This window comes from Topomyia yanbarensis, chromosome 3, assembly GCF_030247195.1.
Source record: "Topomyia yanbarensis strain Yona2022 chromosome 3, ASM3024719v1, whole genome shotgun sequence".
Taxonomy (NCBI): Eukaryota; Metazoa; Arthropoda; class Insecta; order Diptera; family Culicidae; genus Topomyia; species Topomyia yanbarensis.
The window spans coordinates 266,526,472-266,549,262 of record NC_080672.1 but is presented as its reverse complement, the minus strand read 5'-3'; the positions used below and the strand labels follow the sequence as shown (position 1 = coordinate 266,549,262).

At 37.2% G+C, this 22,791-nt stretch overlaps 1 protein-coding gene across 1 annotated transcript in view; it reads left to right on the top strand.

The window, feature by feature from the left end:
• Window positions 1-22,451, top strand: part of LOC131686773 (dendritic arbor reduction protein 1-like) — a 375,114-nt gene extending 352,663 nt beyond the window's left edge. The window contains exon 6 of the mRNA XM_058970758.1: window positions 20,902-22,451. Within this exon, the coding sequence (XP_058826741.1) occupies window positions 20,902-21,089 (188 nt within the window). The 3' untranslated portion in view covers window positions 21,090-22,451. The remainder of the gene's footprint in view (window positions 1-20,901) is intronic.
• Window positions 22,452-22,791: the final 340 nt, after the last annotated feature.

Here is a 22,791-nt window from a genome sequence, read left to right as displayed (position 1 = left end):
TTGGTTATAAGTTAGAAAAATTGCAGTCAGAAGGTTCGTACAAATGAACATTTTTGCACTGATAAGGTATCAAGTTCCTTCCAGACAACTTGGAAGTGTTCGGTGATTATTTCTAGCGGTTGTAGATAGAAAAATGAAATACAAAATTTTTTTTATCGTAATAATGTTTGGCTTATTTCAATGGATTATTACTATATTGAACAATAAATGGGCGACAAAAGGTAATCCACAAACAACAAGCCATAACTTTTAAAGTATTCAAAATAGATATTTTATGTCTTCAGTAAAGTTATTCGCAAAAGTAAGAGCTACAAATTTGCTGAAGGCATCATTTCGATATAATCACTTCCAAGAAAATTTGTGAAAATATCTCACTCATAGGGAGATTAATCAGTAAAAGCACAATATCAAAAGAAAGGGCGTATTGCCTCCATTATATTCTCCGAAGATACTATTGACCTAAAATAAGCCGTTTTGGCGTTAATAATAGATTACATGTTTTTGGTCATATTTCTGGCAATGGGAAATGATAAAAATCTTTCGTCCGCATTCAATGTTAAATATCTCTTTTGATAATGGTCCGATTTCAACAATCTATAGCTTGTTTGGAAGGTATTCGCTAAAGCTGTCTAAAAACATATAAAGTGTTAATCTATGTTGTCAATTTCGGCAGATAATTTAAAAAAACTGCAAAAAACGCCATTTTTACGCATTCAAACATTTATATCTTGGAAACTAAACATCAGAATCAAAAACAAATTAATAGCGTTCATACTGTTTTTTAGTTCTTTCATTTAAAATTGGTTTGGATAAGATCTGTTCAGCCATTGCTGAGAAACACGAATAAGAATTTGTCCGTTACATACACACACACACAGACACACACACACACACACACAGACATTGTCCCAAATCGTCGAGCTGAGTCGATTGGTATATAAGACTCGGCCCTCCGGGCCTCGGAAAAAATCTTGAAAGTTTGAGCGAATTCTATACATTTCTTTTATAAGAAATGTAAAAGATCTCAACGACTTCTACTGGAAATGAACCCAACTCACTGAGCATAGAAACACTCGGGCATGCCATTCAACCACAAAGGCTGTCTTCACATCTCGCCCTAAGCAGAAGCTAAAAATCGTCCCGCACAAGTGAAACAGTCAATTATAACCTAGGGAATTGTGGGAAAAACCGACACTGTGTGGTAAAACCGACACCCCACAACTTTTCCTAGAAATCAAATTTTTATTCATTTCATAATGATACATTATTATTAGTACGTTTATGTAGGGCATTTGAAGAAAAATTGGATTTACGTTAGTGCGCCGAATGTCATAAAAATAAACAAAACATACGACAGCAGCGTTCATACTCGTCTGGATGTAAAATTTCGTTGGTAGATTTTAAGGTTTTAACCGAACAAAAGCTTTTCAAATCACCCCATTTTCAGCACCTATTATTATCGGCCTTTCCTATGATCAACTAGGTGCATTGAAGATGAGTTTGAGAAATTCAATATTTTTAATTGCTTTTATAAAAAAATGTGCGCTATTGGGGTAAAACCGACACCCTTTGGTTAGGGTAAAACCGACACACTGTTAAGATGGTTGTGTTTACTTGCGATTCATTACAAAAGGCTGGGGATCTTTGTGACACTTCAATTACACTATTAGCACACTATAGTAATAGCTGAAATACACAGAAATACCTTTATTGTGTTTATTTCTTATAAGTCTCTTTAAAAATCAAAAATTGGAATTTTTGCTTATCTGACTCTATCAAAACTTTTGCTATTTCTGCAAAAAGCTCATCAAACCGAATTTCTAGTGTTCTCTTGGTTTGTCATAGACGAACTTTTTCACAATGAGACAATGATATTATGTATACCCCAATAGATCGTTGATGATCAGAGTCCGAAAAATCAAATCTGTGTCACTTATAAGTGAATGAATCCAATTAGCAGAACGTAGAACGCTTGCAAGTCTTCTCTTACGAAATAAAATGACACTGGAGGTTGCAATGATGTGCGCAAGGATTATTTGGAAATACTCATATCAAGAAATAATCCTATAGCATAAAATACTCTTATTTATAGTACTACGCTTTCGAACTTTCTTCCCCTCACTACATGATGAAGCAATAAAAAGCATATTTGCATCATACATACGCACACTTTATTAATCACGCATATATCTAATTTTTAATAAAGATAAAGATTTTAATACAGTGGAGAGAAAATAAATTAAAGGGGGTGTCAATCTTACCCCTATAGGGTGTCGGTTTTACCCGCAGTGCCTACAATAATTTTTAATGAAATTAATTTTTCGTAGCGCTGAAAAAATTAAGTCTTGTTAAGAATTTTCTGAAGAAGAATTGTGCATTAAAATTATAATTTTATTGGTTTGGTGGCAACTTAGAAAGTTGTGTTAAGCTTAAGGTGTCGGTTTTAACCATAATTCCCCTACAAGCCGATCGGTGCCTATCGCACAAGCAGTCCATATCATATCAGTGTACAAACAATATTGTATTGTTACCCACGGCTGTGGAGTGAAATGAGTAAAACTCGTGTTAGACCCACAGTTCAGGAAGTGGAGCAATTAGTTAAAGTTAAAATGGAGAGATTAACTCGCTGAAGTTACGTACATTCAGCTACATCACGTTAAAAACTGTGTTTTGATCACGTTTAGAAGTTTAGCACAGGCCGAAAACTTCATTGAAAAGGTCGAGTTTAATAACATCAGAATCAAGATCCCGGTGCATATGGAAAACGACATGGTGGACGTGCGTATCCATGATTTGGCCCCGCGCACTAAGAAAGATTACATCAAACAAATCATGTCGCAATATGGAGAAGTAGAATCTATTACGAATGACACCTGGAGAATTTTTTTCACCGGCATTCCCAACGGCGTTCGTATTGTGAGGATACGAGTGAGTAAACCAATACCTTCTTACATGACTATCGAACGCAAATCACCGAAGGATGGCGTGACCTATAAGCAAACAACTCTTACCACCTATCCCGGGCAGACCCCAACACGCCAATTCGGTAACCATGCAGCTCACTACGGAAGAACATGCACCGAAGCAACTAGTCAAAACTCATCTACTACAACCAACTCTAACAAGCAGCCACCGACACATTCAATTAAACCACAAACAACGATCCAATTAACCAATAATGCAGGTACAACGACCACGAAAACCGCTCCCAAACCAACAACTAGCATCGCCAATAAAGAAGAAAATACCGATGAAGATGGATTTACAACAGCGACCCGTAAGAACAAGAAACAAATAAGAACCTCTGATCGTAAACAGCAAGAAAGCAGTACCGATGATGACATGGACGTGAACGATAACGCGAGAGAAGGCAGACTGAATGACCCCCAAGCGGCTTCACCGCCAAGGAAAAGGATCTCAACACGCAGCAGCAAACTGCGTCAACAAGATCTGGAAGACCGACATTCATAGCATTTTATTTTTTTAGTTATTGTGAAAAAAATTAAAAGACCCACGGCTCAGTTGTGCTAACGCATTGAGCCATTTCAAATAAATCTTTAGATCTAAAAAACACAAAGGCTCTCTTCGAAACACTAATTTTTTGAGTAGAAATACTTTTATTATTACTTAAAATGCACCAGTGCGCTTTCTACGCCTTCCGAAACCGGTCACAATAAACGGATTCGCAAAACGTTTGTCGGAATATGTAACAAAGATCTACCTCACCAATAATTCATGCAAAAAGAGACAATATTTCAAAGAACCTTTATTTCTATTCCGGTAGAAAGAAATGCGAACAAAATGAACGAATCTCAATGCGCGCTTAGATTCAAAATAATATCGATTGATTTGGAATATTGATTGAAAGGAAAAATATGGCTTTTTCCGATGTCGAAAATCGGCTCTGTTTAGTTTCATCATACCAGGAACATGAAGAAGATATAATACCAGGAGCAAAATGAGGTTAGAAGATCTCCCGCGAAGTATAAATCAAGGCTACTAAAGAATCCTATTCATGCGCATGCCAAAACTAAAAGCAACAGCAACAGTAGAAAGATTTTTTGTTCGGGTGCATTCACAGTACCGACTTAGTCCAGAACGTGTTGGAAAGCTAACATATCGCTTATTTAACTATAAAATTTTCATTATTAAATTTATTCAATCGAGGAAGACTAACGAGAATTTCCCGATTCAAACAAAACTTAATGACAATAATGCTCATTAACCAAAAAAAAGTTTAGATAATAATAAACTAATATTTAATTATTAAAAAATCAAAAAATTGCAATAAAATTCAATCTTTCCATGAAAAAACCAGTTTAACCGGAGAAAAACCTTGTACAACCCCCTCAAAAGACCAAAATCATGGTACGTGCCAAATTTCGCACCCATCAAAACAACATAGAATGGTCGTAATAACTCATAAATGCATCAAAATATGGTTTTTATATGGGATCCAACGGACCATAATGACGGAGTTTCTTTTTGAGTTGATCCCATTCAAAGCACTATAAAAACACCATACAGCAGAGGGGTGAAATTGGACCATTTCCATGGGGGTATTATGGACTTTTCATTTGCTCGGGTAAGCGAACCCCATACACAAAGACGGTTCAATGTAAAAATTCACGTTTATAAATGAAATCGAATTTTCATGGAGTACCGTTTTAAATGACATCAATAATATCACCTCTAAGTTCAAGTTGCATGCTGCTGCTCTGCCGGCCGTCTTTTAAAATTCGGAAGCACGTTTTGCTGAGTCTCGTGAAACGTACTGTTATAAACCAATTTAAAACTGCTACACGGTTGAGGAATTAAGTCATCTACAGTGCGCCCAACAAATTACCTAATCGATGGAATGATCTCTATCTCGCGGAGGGGCACCTATTCCAATGCTGTACGCGCCACGATAGCTGTCGTCGTTCCTCTTGTACAGCGATCCTTGAATAACTTGGGCCGACAAAAATAGTGGCAACGAGAGACGAAATCAGATTGCGTCTCGCGCGTCAACCCTCCTGCGACTACATAAACCAGCATCTCGTGACGTGAGGCGCGATTTCAACATGCAAACAGGACAGGCCACGGTCGCCTTCCCCGGGTGTATTGCATCATCGCTGCATCCATCCGAGCCCAGCAGCGGCGGCAGCAGTATGCCATTATATTTAGCGTGAAAATCGACTCCTCGCGCCGAGAATTCCTGCCGTGGCCAAGCTAGACAAATCTCGATCGTATAAATCAAATTTCCCATCGAGTCCCTCGTAGTCAGCGTCGCGTTGTTGGTCGATAGATGGCAATTACGCAGCTAGTACCATAGCGCTCAGAGACCCCAGGTTTGGCGGCAGCATGAGTCAAAAGCTCAGCATCACTCGGGCATTCACGGGTCGTGGATGGCAGCATAGAAAAATATGCGCCCCAGATTCCATGGTCAGCGCACTGATCGATGACAAGATTCTAATACCTCTGCCTATGTCTATTCAGTATATATTGTAGCGCGTGTCGTTTTAGTATGCAGAATCAAATAGAGTGTAGCTACTACCTAACAGCTCTTACTTGTCCACCGATGGCCGGCAAGAGATCGATCCAACAGTGACAGACCTCCAGGTGAGCCACCGTGTGGCAAGATTAATAATTTCCACCAATCTTTTTGATGAAATAATTGATTAATCACTTCATCTGCGTGGGACCCCAATTCACGGTTGCGAGCTGTTACAGATTAATTTAGTTTAGAAATCCAGATCAACGATCGCCGTAATGACCTTCAGTGAATTATTTTAGCATACAAACCAGATTCATATGATGGCTTAGTGGGTAGAGTAAATGCTCTCTACTTTATTCTTGCGCTTCTATTCATCCTTCCCTTGGAAATTATTAGTTAGAGCAGCCTTTTGGTATCTCACATTGACACAAATGGTATGAAAGAAAGACCGCTTCCAATTCGCTCCTTCGCTTCACTAGAATATAAGTATTTTATAGTACTCTCGCGAGCTTGTTACTATATCGCTTCTTCGGAACGAGTAGTCAATGTGCCATCATGATTAATTAAATGAAAACGAGATCGTCTACGCTTCATCGAAAAAAATCAAGCAAGAACTTTAGAAGGCTTAGTACCTACAATGTTGCATTTAGTTATTATTTACCACAAGTATTTATACTGCGAGATGTCATCGAAAATGTTCTTGTATCTTGAAACAATTATGATGTGGGTGAAAGAAAACCTGTAAGAAAGACATTCTCTCGGGATTAGTTTACTTGTTTGTTCATTTATTGGTATCCAACTGATTGAAATTTTTTAACATTGGTGCAACTTTTATTATAAAATAGTTGAAAAGTCAATATTTCACTGATAGTTTAATTCGGTCTTTCCGATAGAAAATATGAGCTTATCGACTTGAAATTCACTAAAAATATATGATTCCATGACGAAATTCTCGAAAAATATGAATTCTCAATCTATTTTGAGCACTTATACAAGTTTACAGTAAAGATCATAGAGTCATAAACATCAAATTAAAACAAAGTGTACTCAGTGCACGACGCGCCTGCTCGTGTATATTTGCGCGACGTCCGAAAGGTTAAAGCAAACGTCAACGATTGCATTTATGCAGTGAATAAACAACAAAGCTATGAATAGACTTGATTGATAGCTTTTCTGATAGCTATAGCGGATCGAGTTTTAGCTTATGCTCTGTGCGAGATGAGAAGGTAGACTCAAGTGATTTTTATGCCTAAACTTCTTTACTGTAATTTGAGTACGGATTCTTCACATTAATGTTGCCTTTCAAGATGTTGTGATACTTTTTCGGCATGTCCTTTTACAGTATGCGTTATATTGTTTGCCTCATCATACAAATAAGGTTCCCATATCACCTGTGCATTCTTAGCATGTTTGTAATCTTATACCATTGTAAGCTGTGACTAAAAGAAAATAATTTTCTTAGTTTAGCAGTTGCAATATGACGAAATATTCGTTATTTGTTCCGCGCTCGAATATCACAAAAAGACATTTTAATCACGATAGAAATATCCCGGTGTACGTGAAATAACCCCCTTCTCAGCGCACCGAGAAAACAAAGGGCAACTATCCAGGAAAGTGACCGCGAGTCGTCCGAAAGTTATCGCTGCCATCTGAAGGAATATTCGTGCTAATCTCATGCGTACAATGAGGAAAAGTGAGAAGGAACATGTGCTCAGCGACTTTATGGTACGGAAGATCGTAAAGGAAGAATGCGAGGCCACAAAGACGAACATGATAATTAACCGCATCCGGGAGCAATGAGTTTTAACTCTATCCCGTGTCTAATTCCAGTACTGATCATTACGTAAGCTCTCTTCCGATACAAGACGTGAATTTTTCGGATCCGGCCTAGTTCCTGGATCCGGCACAATTCCCGATTCGAATCTGTTCCCGGAACCGGACATGTTCCCGGATCCGGACCTCCCGGATCCGGACCAATACCCTGATCCGGACCAGTTCCTGGATCCGGATCTGGACCAGTGCCTGGATCCGGACCAGTACCCGGATCCGGTCCAGTCCCTGGAACTAGCCCGTCTTCTTTTCCCCTTACCAGGTCCGGACCTGAACCAGGCCCAGACTTGGTGCTTAGATCTGGATTAGATCTAGATCTGGATTAGTGTCTGGATCGGGACCCTTGGTTCGGATACCTGGATCTAAACCATAAGTTTTGCTTCCCGTACATGACGGGAAGGACTGTTCACTGAAAAACTGATCAGGTCTTTCAACAACTCTCCATCGAGAGTAAATTGGCTAGCTGTGTTGCCAAAAAGTTGGAAGATTTAAAAAGTTGTTTTAATGAAAATATTAAGCGTGAAATTGAATTAGTTGGAATGAACAGAAAGAGGAATTTTATTAATAGGAAGGTTCATTCTGAATCTGACGGGAATCCCAGTAGAAAACGAAAAATTTTGACGAATAAAGAAGATGAACCGATATTAATTGAAAAAGACGATGATGGAAATAATGACGAGGTTTTTGATAAAAATAGTAGAATTACTTACGCGAATGTTTTGTCGGGAGCTACTGGGACGAATAAAATTAGAACTGGAAGTCAAACGAAACGTAAGGCTCGCCCGGTCATTGTGATTAAACCAGTCGAGCCGTTGCAGTCGAGTGACGACACGAGGAATGAATTAAAAAATAAATTAGATCCAAAGGTGCACAAAATTAGCAACTTTAAAAACGGTAAAGATGTGATTCAATATTATCCCGAGCGTGCAACTCGGGATAATATTGAATCGGTGAAAGAAAACATTGTAAGCAATCTGGGTGAAAAGTAATCGATACTCTGAGGAAGTCTTCGTTGACTTATTAAAGAATCAGAATGAGGGCATTCCAGTCGATTATGTTAAAGTTGTTGCCAATTTTGAAAATCCACGCTTCAAATATAACAAATACAATTTTATAATTGAAGTTGATAAGGACACTTATAGCGGCCTGATGTCAGCCCATACGGTGAACATTGGTTGGGATAGGTGTTCTGTTTTAGAGGCCTTTAACGTGCTGCACTGCTTCAACTGTGGATAATTTGGTCATGAGAGTACGAGATGCGTTAATAATGAAACATGCTCCAGATGTAATGGAGCACATAGAACATCTGAATGCTCGTCAACTGATTTTAAATGTGTAAATTGTATAAAAAAGAATAGCGAACGCAAAATGAATTTGGACGTAAACCATGCGGCATTTAGTAAGCAGTGTTTAGTATATCGGAGACTGCTAGAATCGAAAAAAGCAACGTTTTGTTGAGTGAATAGCAACTAACAAACGGGAGGCTGTTTGAAATATTATGTTTAAATATAGCTGGGTTGTCTACAAACTTTGTTGCAATGCGATATCTTGTAGAAAACAAACGTCCATTGTTAGTTTTTCTATCAGAAACACATATTGTTGATGCTGATGCATTTGATCAGTATAGCATTCCGGGTTATAAAGTTGCTTTTTGCCTATGTCATTCCAGATATACCGGTGGAGTTGCTATTTACGCCAAAGAATCGATTAAATTCAACGTTTGGTTAAACGAAGCAGTTGATAATAATTGGTTCTTGGGTATATCAGTTGAAAGAGGCATGCAGATGGGAAATTTTGCAGTAGTATACCATTCTCCTAGTTCAAGCGATCGACGGTTTTTAGAAATTTTAGAAAACTGGTGGGAGAATTTCGTTGACTTAAGTAAGCTTAACCCTTTCATGCCCAACTTTTTTCTAGTGCATGTAGCGTTTCAAAACTATTTTTCCTTGAAAACGGTGGGATCAAGAAACTCGAAAAACCTTTTTTCATAAATGTAGGTGCTTTCCTTGCAATGCTAGAAGCTGCTCAATTTTCACCTCCAAATGCTCAGTAAAATTCTCCTAGAGTATTTCCAATAGTCCAACTGCGTGTAAAACGTAGCCAAAAATAGTCTAAATTGATGAGTTTTATCAGTTTTCACTAATATTGCAACATAACGAAGTTATATGAAAAATTCATTTTTCGTCGTAAACGTAAACAGTCACTGGCAGCACTGCTCCATCGGAGTTGAATCAGACTAATTGCAATAACTTCAGTTCTAGAGCTAATTCTTGTAACTGTTAATACTCTAATGAAAGCCAATGGACACATTTATTAGCCTTGCTTGTTGTTGTTAGCAAATCTTACATCAATCAAAAGTTACAGCTGCTTAAAAACGTTGTTGTCCACAAACAACGTAGGCATGAATGGGTTAATATAATTTCGGGCGATTTCAATATTGATTGGCTCAATGATCAAAATTCGAATCAGTTGAAGCAGCTGGCAGAGTTTTTCAATTTCAAGCAAACGGTTAGTGAGTTTACAAGAATTTCCAGACACAGTAGAACATTAATAGATCACGTGTATTCCAATTTTGACGGGGTTCATTCGTATGTAGAGGCCGATTGTAAAATTTCAGACCATGAGACGATTTCAATTTTGCTGGAGAATGAACCTAACCGTGAAGAGGATAAAGTTAAAATCAAGTGCTGGAAAAGATATTCGAAACAAGTTATGTCTCAACTGGTTTCGAGAAGCATGGATTTTACGGAATTGAATGGAAATTTGGATAACAAGGCAGCTGTTCTAACTAACGTGTTAAAAGAGTGTACAAATAGTTTAGTTTCTCAAAAGTTTGTTAATTCAAATAACTCGAACAGCTGGTGCTCTTTAGATCTTTTGCGCCTTAAACGTAAACGGGATAAAAAGTACAAGAAATTTTGCAGAACTAATAGTGAACGTTTTTGGAATGGGTACACACACGCGCGAAATATTTATTCACGAGCTTTGAAAAAGACCAAATGTGAGTACATTCAAAGGAAGATCGATCAACATCAAAACAACAGCAAAGAGTTATGGAAAATCCTTAAGAATTTAATTAAACCTAAACCTAGTTCCTCGCAGTCCATAACTTTTAACGGGGTAGAAGAACAATCTGAGCAAATAATAGCTGAAAATTGAACAGTTATTTCATTAACAGTGTGCAACTGATCAAAGTATTGAACTGATCACCGAACCTGTGGAAATAACACAGCCGATTAATATTAACTGTAGATTTGATGGATTTCACCCAATTACTTTTGAACAATTGAAAGATGTTTGTTTTTCTTTGGGAAAATCGGCTGGTATCGATAATGTCAACGCAAAAGTGATACAGGATTGCTTTCATGTCATCGGACCCGATTTGCTGGACCTTGTAAATGAATCGCTACAAACTGGGCACATGTGATTCCTATTCCCAAAGTTACTGGGACGGATAAAGCCGAAGAGTACCGCCCCATTAACATGTTGCACACATTGGAGAAAATTTTAGAACTTGTTGTTAGGGGCCAGCTGATGAATTATTTGAATAATAAAAACTTGCTAATTCCGGAGCAATCGGGATAACGAGAGGGACACTCTTGCGAAACCGCTTTGAATCTAGTGTTAGCAAAATGGAAAGAGAAAATCGAGGTTAAAGAGATTATTTTTGCTGTATTTTTGGATCTGAAACGCGCTTTTGAGACAATTTCGAGACCTTTACTTTTGAAAACTTTAGAGCGATTTGGTATCGGAGGGATAGCACATAAGTGGCTTGAAAACTATTTATGTGATAGAACTCAGAAAACTAGTTTCAACGATTTTGTATCTAGTCCTCTCGGCAATCCTCTTGGAGTGCCGCAAGGTAGTGTCTTAGGTCCTATTATATTTATTATGTATATAAATGACATGAGGCAAGTTTTACGATTTTGTGACTTAAATTTGTTTGCTGACGACACTGTTCTGTTCATTGCAGCTAAGGATATAGATGAAGCCGTGGCGCATTTGAACGAAGATTTGCATTCCCTTGCTCGTTGGTTAAAATTTAAACAATTAAAGTTATATGTTGCTAAAACTAAATATATGATTATCTCTTCGGCTAATACTAGGCCTGACGTTAACGTTGAAATAAATGGTGAGACTATTGATCGCGTTAGTGAATTAAGTATCTTGGAATAATCATTGATGACAAGTTAACCTTTCAGTCTCCCATCGAAAATGTCATCAAAAAGATTGCTAAAAAGTATGGTATATTGTGTCGTCTGAAAAATGATTTAACAATTAGTAGTAAAATTTTATTATATAAATCTATTGTTTCACCACATATTGACTTCTGCCCATCCATTTTGTTTCTTGGCAATCAAACACAAATATTGAGGTTACAGCGATTGCCAAATAGAATCATGCGATTAATTTTAAAATGTAACAGATACACTTCCTCTAGTTTCATGCTAAGCGCATTACAATGGCTCTCTGTGAAACAAAGAATTTATTACTTAACAATGGTGTTCATTTTTAAAATTATTAATGGCTGCCTCGATATTTGTGTGATCGAATTGAAAGAGGAAGTGATGTGCATAGGTACACTAGAAACGCGTCGGATGCAAGAACACCAAACTTTTTATTTAGTAGCTCACAGAACTCCTTGTTGTACAAAGGAATAAGTTTTTTCAATTCGATGCCTAGACATATTAAACGTGCAGCAACATTGGCGGAGTTCAAAACACTATGTATTTCACACGTAAAATCTGCTTTGTAGACAGATTTTTTGGATTTTTATATCTTGGAGTTATTTGAATTACTATGTAATACCACGAAGATTATATTTTTTTTCACTTCTAATATTTGCATTTAGTCACACTAAGTTGTTATATTCGCTATGATGATGATGGATTTTTGTTACTTGTTTATTAAAGTTATTAAAAAAAATAATGAGATGTCTACAAAAGTCTGAGCCACGCGCGCGATAAGCAGATAGAGATTAACTTGAATTCGAACATAGGGACCAGTACTAAGAGCTCATCGGGTTGAATCGAAGCTTTTAGACTTTTGTTGTGATCAGGGTCTGATTTGATGATGGAGTTATGTTGGCTTTCCTCGACAATTCCCGGAAAGGAATATCCCTAGATTGCCTTGGGTTAGTGGTAGGCAACTTTCAATAAAGGGGCCTGATGTGGATAATATAACTCGACTGGACTCTGCACTGTCACTAGGCTCGTCACTTCTCACCTTAGCAGGTGGTAGTACCGATGTCTTGGTCAGGCGGGAGGAGTCTTACAGAGAATTATCGGAAATGGAAGCTATTGGGTTCAATTCCCGATTCTATCAAGTATCTTCCCGCAATGGAAATTTTCTTGATGGACCCTGGTTGTTGGCGGAATATTCGAAATTTATCTGGTTACGTTCTTTTGAAGGAAAGGCTATGTCTGCAAATTGAACCAGTCCGTTTCTTTTTGTTAACTGGTTTTGTTATGGATCAAAATATTAATTATCTTTTAGATAAATCGTTCAGCTCACACCTTTGTGGGGGTATGAGGTGGGACCATCATCATCATTTCTTAAAACTTGTAATGTGAAAGTATCAAAAAGTTATATTTAAATAGTAGCGATTACTTTTATACTATCTTAAACCAGAAATTGGCTGCTATATGAGATTTGTTTTCTTATTTTGTCTAATAGCTGAACGTTTTCATATTGAATAATGTTTGTCTTCATATTTGAGAATCCTGTTTTATTAAAAATAGATACATTTTACTTTAAAAAACTTCGCATTCCCTTTTTGCAAGGATAAACTTGGTTATTCCCCTAATAAAAAAAATATACACGAACTTTAACCCATAGAGTCCAACGATTCCACATATTGTTCGGATTATACCCTGAACAGGTCGTTAGGCTCTTGAATCATAAGATATTTAATTGGGTTGAGGCATCCAGTTTTTTCCAGTCTTTTTTAAAGGGGGGTTCCAGTTTTTTTGAAAATAAAGTTGGCAACGCTGCTACCCACTCGTGCTAAAAGTGTAACGCCGGCCCTGAAACAAATAATCATGTAGGGGAGACCGAGGAGGATTGAAACCATTTTTTGTTATTGTTAGATAAATCGACAAAAATTATTATTCGATGATTGCTTATTTTTAAATTTCTTACTTCTGTTTATGTTATCAAATTACATCAGAATAACTGGTACAAATCAATAATAAAGCCTCAGTATATCGATTTTCGTAACAGTGTTCTCTTTGTTTCATCTCTCCTCATACCGAGGTAAGTTGACACAGCAATCAATGTGAATTGAAACAAGTAACCAATTATATTATATATTATCAAAACGTTTTCCAAAGCATCAAATGTTACAATCGTGCCATTTTTATTAGTTCACACTAAGATAATTCCTTGAAATGACATGCATTCATATCATTATTTTTCACAGTGTATATCTACGTATAAACTGACACTTGTTTTGAAAATTAATGTTGGATTTTTATCACAAATGCAGGAAACTCCACTTATCCCAACAGTAATAACAGTAAGATACTTTACCCAACCACTAATTAACTATAACTGTAAAGTCAAGAAATTTGATACCTATTTTTCATATATTTAGTTATGTATTATTTTCCAACTAGTTCCCCTGGAACATTCTGCATTCATTAAAATGGTTGATATGACCAGTGATACTATATTTATGACTACAAGTGATACGGGTTAATGAAAACAGGTAATTTGGTATCCACGTCGGTAGTATTTGGTTAATTTTGAATTATGGTCACTTCGCTCCAAGCTTCAGAAGCTGATAGGAGTAAACAATTAGAACAACTGCATATTCCGTGGTTATAAATGACCTAGTTCTAATAAATTGAGAACGTTAATCACTGTTGTCAATTCAGAAAAGAAATTCAGAATCTTGATTATTATTATTTGTTCAAGAACGTCAATGTGATTATAACATTACCATAAGACTAGAAATTCATCATCGAGGAGAGTTGAAATAAGGTGTTTCAACTCTCCTAGGTCGAGAATGAAGGCTTGATCCACAATTTACAACTTATACATCGCAAAGATAGAAAGAAATGCAAACAATTCATAAATGCTAACTCTTAGATTACATAATAAAGATATTTTCATGATCGAACATTACTTAGCATCCTATTTATACCAATTTGAAGAAAATAACGAAAACTTATTTTTGCACATTTTTTTGTAGTGTGTTTATCGCAAATACTCAACCACTCATTTAACGTAGCTGGCGTGTATTGGGGGGTTTGTGGGCACGATATAAATAAAACAAATCCATTATTGTTTATCCCTAACGGTATTGTTTCGCTAGTAATCTTATAGCTAGTAATCTGTATTTCGAGATTTTTCAATGGAAAAGAATTTGGAATGTCGTGCTTTGCTCCCCTTCAACGATAAATGCATGTCATTTGTCCTATTTATGTACTGATCGAGTATACAATAGCACGTGACTGTTTGATAAATATTTGTTTACTTTTTAAAAGTTTAACCTACGACTACAGTACAAAAACGCTGGTGGTGGTAATGGAAAGCCGACGTTTCACGAATTGGCTTCTCTCTTAGTACTACAAATAGCTCAGTTTCTACCTTTCGATAGTCAACACAATTCTTCTAACATCTTTAATAGTCCATTTGCATGTGAAAGATTCGGTTTGACAGTTTAGGATAGGTTTTATCAATTTTCACTAATATTTCAAGACAGGCTAGACACCTATATAGCATACATTCATTTTCACCGTTCATTGAAACTATTTCCTGGTAACACTGTTCCAACGGAATACAAAAGGGTTAATTGCGATAACCATAATCCTACGGACAATACTTACAACTATTAGTGCTGAAAAAAGGGTTATAGTCCCCAATTATTAGCCTTACTTACTTTTGTAAGCGAATCTTGCAAGAATCGAAAGTTATAACTGTTTAAAAAGTTGTCGTTTGTGAAAATATATGGGCATGAATTATAAATAAAATTAAATCCAACAAATTAAATTAAATTAGAAAACCAAATTATAGAACATTTGGTCAATATACTTGAGGTGAACGATAATATACTCCAGTTCAGGCACGTAGCCAGAGGGGGGGCTAGGGGGCTAAAGCCCCCCCCGAAAATTTTCAAAAATAAATTTAAGAAACAACATGTTTTTGGTGACTCTTAAAAAAAATTGTATCTTGTTTGGTTTCAACAAATTAATGCGAGAATTGTGAGGAAGATTGCTATTTCGAACCACCGAAGACAGCGGTCAGGATATCTACTCAGTATGCTGAGTGTGATAAAACAGTTCCCTTCATATTGTGTGACTCGTCGGAAGACAAACGAAACTGATACTTTAATTCTTGCTGTGGGGATCTGTCGAATGATTGAGTCGCAGAAGCAAGAAGTAGTGCTCCAGCCAAATACGGAGGCTATTGACTTCAGGTCTTTTCGCATAAGATCGATCTTATGCGAAAAGATCTGAAGTCAATAGCCTCCGTATTTGGCTGGAGCAACATTAATGATGTGAAATATTTGCTGAAGGTGATTATGGAGGTTATGCTTACGAACATCGCCTTTAACGAGTTTAACCATGTCAGGCGTTCAGTGCTGATGCCATTTAACAAATTAGCCCAGGCGAAACCAGTCATTTTGCATAACAACTTGTAACATGTGGTTGATCCTCATATATATGGACGATGAGAAAATCAATGCTCGACTGCAAGATCAGATACCACTTACTTGCACCGTGGCTATTAAAAGATTCCTGTCACATTTGGAAAAAATGGTATTCATTATAAAGGACACATCTAGGAAGTATATTAAATGGTGTTTTTGTGGTGAAAATCTAGGTGAACAGACATATTTCCTCCAACCTGACCCTGAACGTAAAAACTGAATGCGATAGTATTATTTTACACATTATATCTTTGCATATACATAGTCTCCAAAACCATTTCCTGAAAAACAAACATTTGCCAAATTTTGGCTGCTGTTCGGATAATATTGACGGCAAAAACTGCGTCTAGTATCTCAAAATCAACGGTCGGCACCATCATTGAGGAAGTCGACACTCGTGACCCGTCAGAAATTCGCGAACATGGACATGGCAGTAACCACTATGATGATAAGGAAGTGTACGAGATAGAAATGAACAACCACCGCGACACTGTTGGTTAGGAAAAATATTGCACTGTACGCTTAGTAGAAACATCTCACTCAAGCGTGCTAGACAAAAACACTTCCGTTAGTTGATGACAATATAGTCGAGAAGACAGTTTTTGTTTTCGCGTCATTTTAATGCAATAGTATTTCTGTTGACACTCAATTTCATTTTATGCGGAGAATGCGGTCCGTATTTAAACATTATTAGTCCGCAAAGTAGTGATATTTTAAACAATCGAACAATAAGCAAGAAAAATGCCAAAAAATAAACAAGCCAAAAAGTGGTAAAACAGCGGTTTTTCTGAGGTGTTCATCAACCCAAGAATTGTATACCGTCGTATATTACTAATGTTGTTCACATACAGAAACGTACATAGTAGCGGTAGGACTATCTGTTGTGATTTTATCCTTACTTTTCAACGGATGTCAATAGATGCTAAACCACATATTAGTCAATCAATCATAATAAACTTAATGTTGTAAGCAGCAGCATTTCTGTCTCTTTCGATGGTTTCCAATTAATGTCCATGTAAGTCTAAAAACGACGTGACGATACAGTGAACAAACATCAGTAGCCTATCACGGAGAGCGACTAAAATGTTATAACTAGTTGAGTCTACAGTCAATAAATTGGGATTAATGTTTCGATTTCATGTTTTCGTTTTACTTGTGTTCGTTATGGAATAAAATGAGAGAGATGAGCAGAGATCACGAAGAAAAAGAGAGAAAAAATAATAAATAAATTGAAATCGACCCAAGAGCAGCTGTTCTATATTTTCTGGGCACTCAACTACAGAACAACAGAAATCATCAAAGAAAGTTGGCCTTACACCTACGTTACTCTTCGACAGAGGTGAAGTAAGTGCGATGTATACCCGTCCATATGTCGGAATAAAGAGATGCTGAAATTATTGAGCTTGTTCATATTTATAATATTTCTTTTTTTTTTCAATCTAAAATTTTATTTGAAACGGCTCAATGCGTTAGCACAACTGATCCGTGGGTCTTTTAATTTTTTTTACAATAAGTAAAAATAAAAAAATTCTAAGAATGTCGGTCTGCCAGATCTTGTTGACGCAGTTTGCTGCTGCGTGTTGAGATCTTTTTCCTTGGCGGTGAGGCCGCTTGGTGGTCATTCAGTCTGCCTTCTCTCGCGTTATCGTTCCCGTCCATGTCGTCATCGGTACTGCTTTCTTCCTGTTCACGATCAGAGGTTCTTATTTGTTTCTTGTTCTTATGGGTCGCTGTTGTATATCCGTCTTCTTCGGTATTTGCTTCTTTATTGGCGATGCTAGTTGTTGGTTTGGGAGCGGTTGTCGTGGTCGTTGTACCTGCATTATTGGGTAATTGGATCGTTGTTTTAGGTTTATCTGAAGGTATCGGTGGCTGCTAGTTAGAGTTGGCTGTAGTAGATGAGTTTTGACTAGTTGCTTCGGCGCATGTTTTTCCGTAGTAGGCTGTATAGTTACAGAATTGGCATGTTGGGGTCTGCCCGGGATATGTAATTAGCGTTGTTTGCTTATAGGTCACGCCATCCTTCGGTGATTTGCATTCGATAGTCATGTAAGAAGGTATTGGTTTAGTCACTCGCATTCTCACAATACGAACGCCATTGGGAATGCCGGAGAAAAAATTTCTCCAGGTGTCATTCGTAATAGATTCTACTTCTCCATATTGCGACATGATTTGTTTGATGAAATCCTCCTTCGTGCGCGGGGCCAAATCATGGATACGCACGTCCACCATGTCGTTTTCCATATGCACGGGGATCTTGATTCTGGTGTTATTAAATTCGACCTCGTGTTGCATGTTGTTCTTTGCAATAAAGTTTTCGGCCTGTGCTAAGCTTCTAAACGTGATCAAAACACAGTTTTTACGTGATGTAGCTGAATGTAGGTAACTTCAGCGAGATTAAGCTCCATTTTCACTTTAACTAATTGTTCCACTTCCTTAACTGTTCGTGTTATCCCGTAGCACAGGCACTTTTGCTTCATTTGGCAAACTCATTTTACTCCGCAGCCGGGGGCAACGATACAATTTGTATGTGCACTGATATAGAACAATAGCTAGCTTGATTCACTGGTGCCTGTAGCCTGCTATAGCGTAGCAATTTTTTTTGCTTCTGCTTTTTGCGACATCAGAAGGTAGACCTTCTAGTTCTTTTGGTAATACATTTAACAAATTTCACGTACCGTCAAGTCCCCAGTTACCGTGCGTTTAGGTGGATTTGACGTGACTTCAAATCCTGTTTTTTATCAAAATGAAAACCGCCCTCATAGTCACCGTAAAAATACCTATCTAAATACGTCACAATTTAGAAATAATATAAAACTATTACCAACAAAACGAGAATAAGTAGTTGAGGACATTTGTTTGGCACCAGTGCACGTTATATGATCAACTTACGGTGTATTCAAAATTTTGATTCAACTTTAGTTGGAATGTTTCAATAAAACGATGAAACGAAAGGATTTGGGATCTGGATCTCTCCGATGGATTTAGGGAGCTAGTTCTTTAAATTTCGTGATTTTGAAACTGCACGGTGAACGACACATGCACGGCGACTGGCGATTTGAAGGAAAATTAGAAGATATTAGTAATCAGTGTTTTCATTCGATTTGTAGACAATTTTCTTTAATCAATTAAATTGTGGGCAGTTTCCTTCAGTTGATTTAATCATTTAAATTTATATTTTGATCCTATTGATTTCCAAAAATCCTTCCTAACTGGGGTTCTAATCTACCCGACCAAGGCTAGTCTTGAAAATAGTTTCATTTAAATAGAATATATCAAAAAATTGTGTTAGCATGATGCCTTGGAACTGGTAATACTCGCAGAACACCAGACAAAGAAAATAGAAGTTGAACCGCCTCTGCGCATCTACAAATCGCTTGCTAAATCAGAAGATTTTGTACGAATTGCGACATTCTCTTCGTTCGAACATTTTATGGATATTTTTCTACTCATTTCGGTTTAGCATCTTCTACGCCTTTTAAAGGTGTAGCTTGGAACACCTAGTGTTTTCCAGCACCGTCAAGCATTGTCATATTCGGTTAGCGCATAAATACTGTGAACTCTAGAATATACTTTGTTGTAACGAGAGTAAGTACTATAACCTTTCTTGTGACAATGAACATATTTTTAGGATTGTCTTTGATTTGGAATTGATTTCATTATGAACTTTTCAAAATTTAATTTAGTTTCTAGTGACAATATCAAATTGTCAGAATTAAAAGCTTTATGCAAATTTTTTTAAGCCCCTCCCGAAACAAAATCCTGGCTACGGGCCTGCTCCAGTAGACTGCAGGGGAGACCATATGTTACAAGTTGTCTAATGTTCGGGGTAGGAAAGTAGGAAATGATATTTGGATTTCATGAGTACCGTTTGTTGCTTGTGCATATTGAATATTGGTCTAAAATTTTAGCATTTTTATAACGCTCTGAAGTTGAAAAGTGCTGAAAGTTTCATGATAGTAAATATTTCGGGATTTATTGATAACGAACGACATTTGAATAGTGTTTTACTACAAGTCATCAACCTACAATCAACCTAAAGCTGGGAGACAAATGCCCTGCAACGGACAGTTCTTATTTCTCTCTTTTTACCTAGTAAGGCAACCGATCCATCGGAAATTTAATCAGTTCCCACGGCTTCCGTGCATCCCATAAACCACCCGGACAGTGTTCACCTTCAGCTTCGCCAGCAGCAAATCATCACACTAAACGACTAATTTCTCTATACTTCTACCCACACTTCCATGCTTCCGCCCATCAAACTAACCAATCCATCCATCTAGGCTGCGACGCACGGCCTGCTTGGTTTTGCAATCACATTTGAGAGCCGTCATAACCGTTAAAATTGCCATAAATCTCGCCTTCGTATATGGATGGATATGGTGTAGGTATAGCAAGGGAACATGCCCTGTCTTAGGTCCCATCAACAACGGATGCAGTTGCAATGGTTTTTACTTCCACCGGAGCTACATGCCACTGAGTGTGTGCAATCGCTTGCGGATGCATGGGGCAAACAGCCTCCGCGTTTGTAGCAATGAATCAAATTCTGGGCAATATTGGGCTTTTAGTTGACACCTTTCCATTATCAACATTTTGTTTGTTTGTGGTTCTTTTATGGACGATAGTTTATGAAGTTCTGTTTTTTGCAATAATTTTGTTTGAAGTTGGTTATTTTTAAATCGTGCATTTTGGTTATAACCTTATTAATAGTTATGAAGCAATGAAAAGGAATTTAGAAAGGAATTTGAAATACTTACATATCAAGCAAAACTACTGCCATGCTATTGTTTGCTGCATCCATGCAGCAAATAATCTCCCATTAAAAGTACATTCCCATGTACCGCGCGAGGAAAGCAAACCGCGGCAGCTGCCTTCTTTAATTGCAGCCTTCTTGTTTGCAAACACTAATATTTGACTTTTCTCTTCATCTCTCCAACAGGCGAAAAACCGTACACCTGCCAGTGGCCCGAGTGCGAGTGGCGTTTCGCGCGGTCCGACGAGCTGACGAGGCACTACCGCAAACACACGGGAGCCAAACCGTTCAAGTGCATCGTCTGTGAGCGTAGTTTCGCCCGCAGCGACCATCTGGCGCTGCACATGAAACGACATTTACCAAAAAATAAGTGAACTCTCGACAATCCAACCGTACCGCTTAGTCCATAGCACAGTCCTACTGGGTTTTGTACTCGAATGTTGTTTTCATACCTGGACGATGTAGCTGGCGCAAAAGATCGAAATGTGTTCTTCAGTTTAAGTTGTACACAATATATGTTTTGGTTCCCACAAACGAAAGTAAAATCGATGAAACCAAATGCAGCAGATTACTGGAAATCTCTCCAGACAAAATATTGATTCAACTCATCAATGGCTTCCATTGTGGAGCCACTCTCGTAAATAGATCCGTTCAACCAGTCACTTTGGAAGTGTTCCATTATCCAATCCCGTTTGTTGAGGGGAGACTTGATTCTACGTTTATATATGAAAATGTTTACGTTCATAAAACGATAATTCCAACTAGTGAAAAAAACCAGAGATCCATTTTCGATAACTGAAGAACTTACATTTTATAGATATCCTCATTTATGACGTCTTCTGGTCCAAACAACTCGATCTCTGTTAAAAAAAATCGGCTTGTAACCAACCAATAAAAAGTCGTTCTCTATATAAAATAAGAAAAGAAATGTCACCAAGAGCTCACCTAAACTGTTTCTCTGAACCATCCAGTGTAAATTATTATTTATTTGAAAAAACACATGCAAAAAGAAAAGGCTAAATGTTACCACGAAGCATAAGTAAGAAGCAGCCTACTTGGCCTTAAACTAAAAAAAACAATTAAACTCATTCGAATGTAAATGTTTCCATAAACCTATTTCCCTAATCAATGAGGAAAACGAACCTAATCATCTGAATGTCGTGTTCTTTAGTTGCCATTACCGTTCTAAGAGTTGTAAGATGAAAAATCAAACCTTGCACAAATCTTATAATCTAGGTGTATTCAATTAGTTTTTGCGAATACTTGCAAAATCTATGTAACTTTGTACCGTACAGTTTCCTTTCAAAAAATCTTCCGTACTATAGGATTTAAACGAGTTTAATTTTGTTGCTGATTTGTTCAAACTTTTATTTTTATTTCTATTTGTAACCTAAAGCACTTATGTTAAATATTTGAAGCAATCTATCGCCGAGTTGCACGAGAACTCGTGCCACTCATCGCACCGTACTTATAATTTATTTAGCGTGATTTAGTAGAATAGTACCTATATAGCTTTAGTTTGATCAGTGAACTTCTAAACTGTCAGAAAATATAAAAAAAAGAAACAAACCGATTATATACAAAACTTATAAGAAGCAAACATTCCACAAATCTTTCACCCGTTCATAGGAATAATGTCATTTTTTCAAGACTCTAAATGTGTAAGTATTTTGAGCAAACTGAATTTACTGTGTAAGAAATAGCCTGTCAATGCGACACGTGTTTTGAAATATATGAATGTTTTGAAATGAAAAAATGTAAATGTAATATGTACTAACAAAAGAAAATGTCCTTTTGGTGACGAGCTAATCGATTTTCTCTTAATTATTTGCTACTCTATTAACGCACCTGTATGCGCAACAGGGCGATAAAGCGAAAAAGGTCTGTCTATTCGGCTGTAGCCCGCTTCAACCTCACCGTAAAGCACGCGACATCCTCAACTTGTGCTAGAGCTGAGAAGACCTGCGGCAATATACAAATCTGGCGTAACAGTATTCAATAACTGATTGATTTAGTAGGGGAAGTAGACCAATTCGAACCATCAGCTGTTTCTCAGCTATGGTATTACTGTGAGAA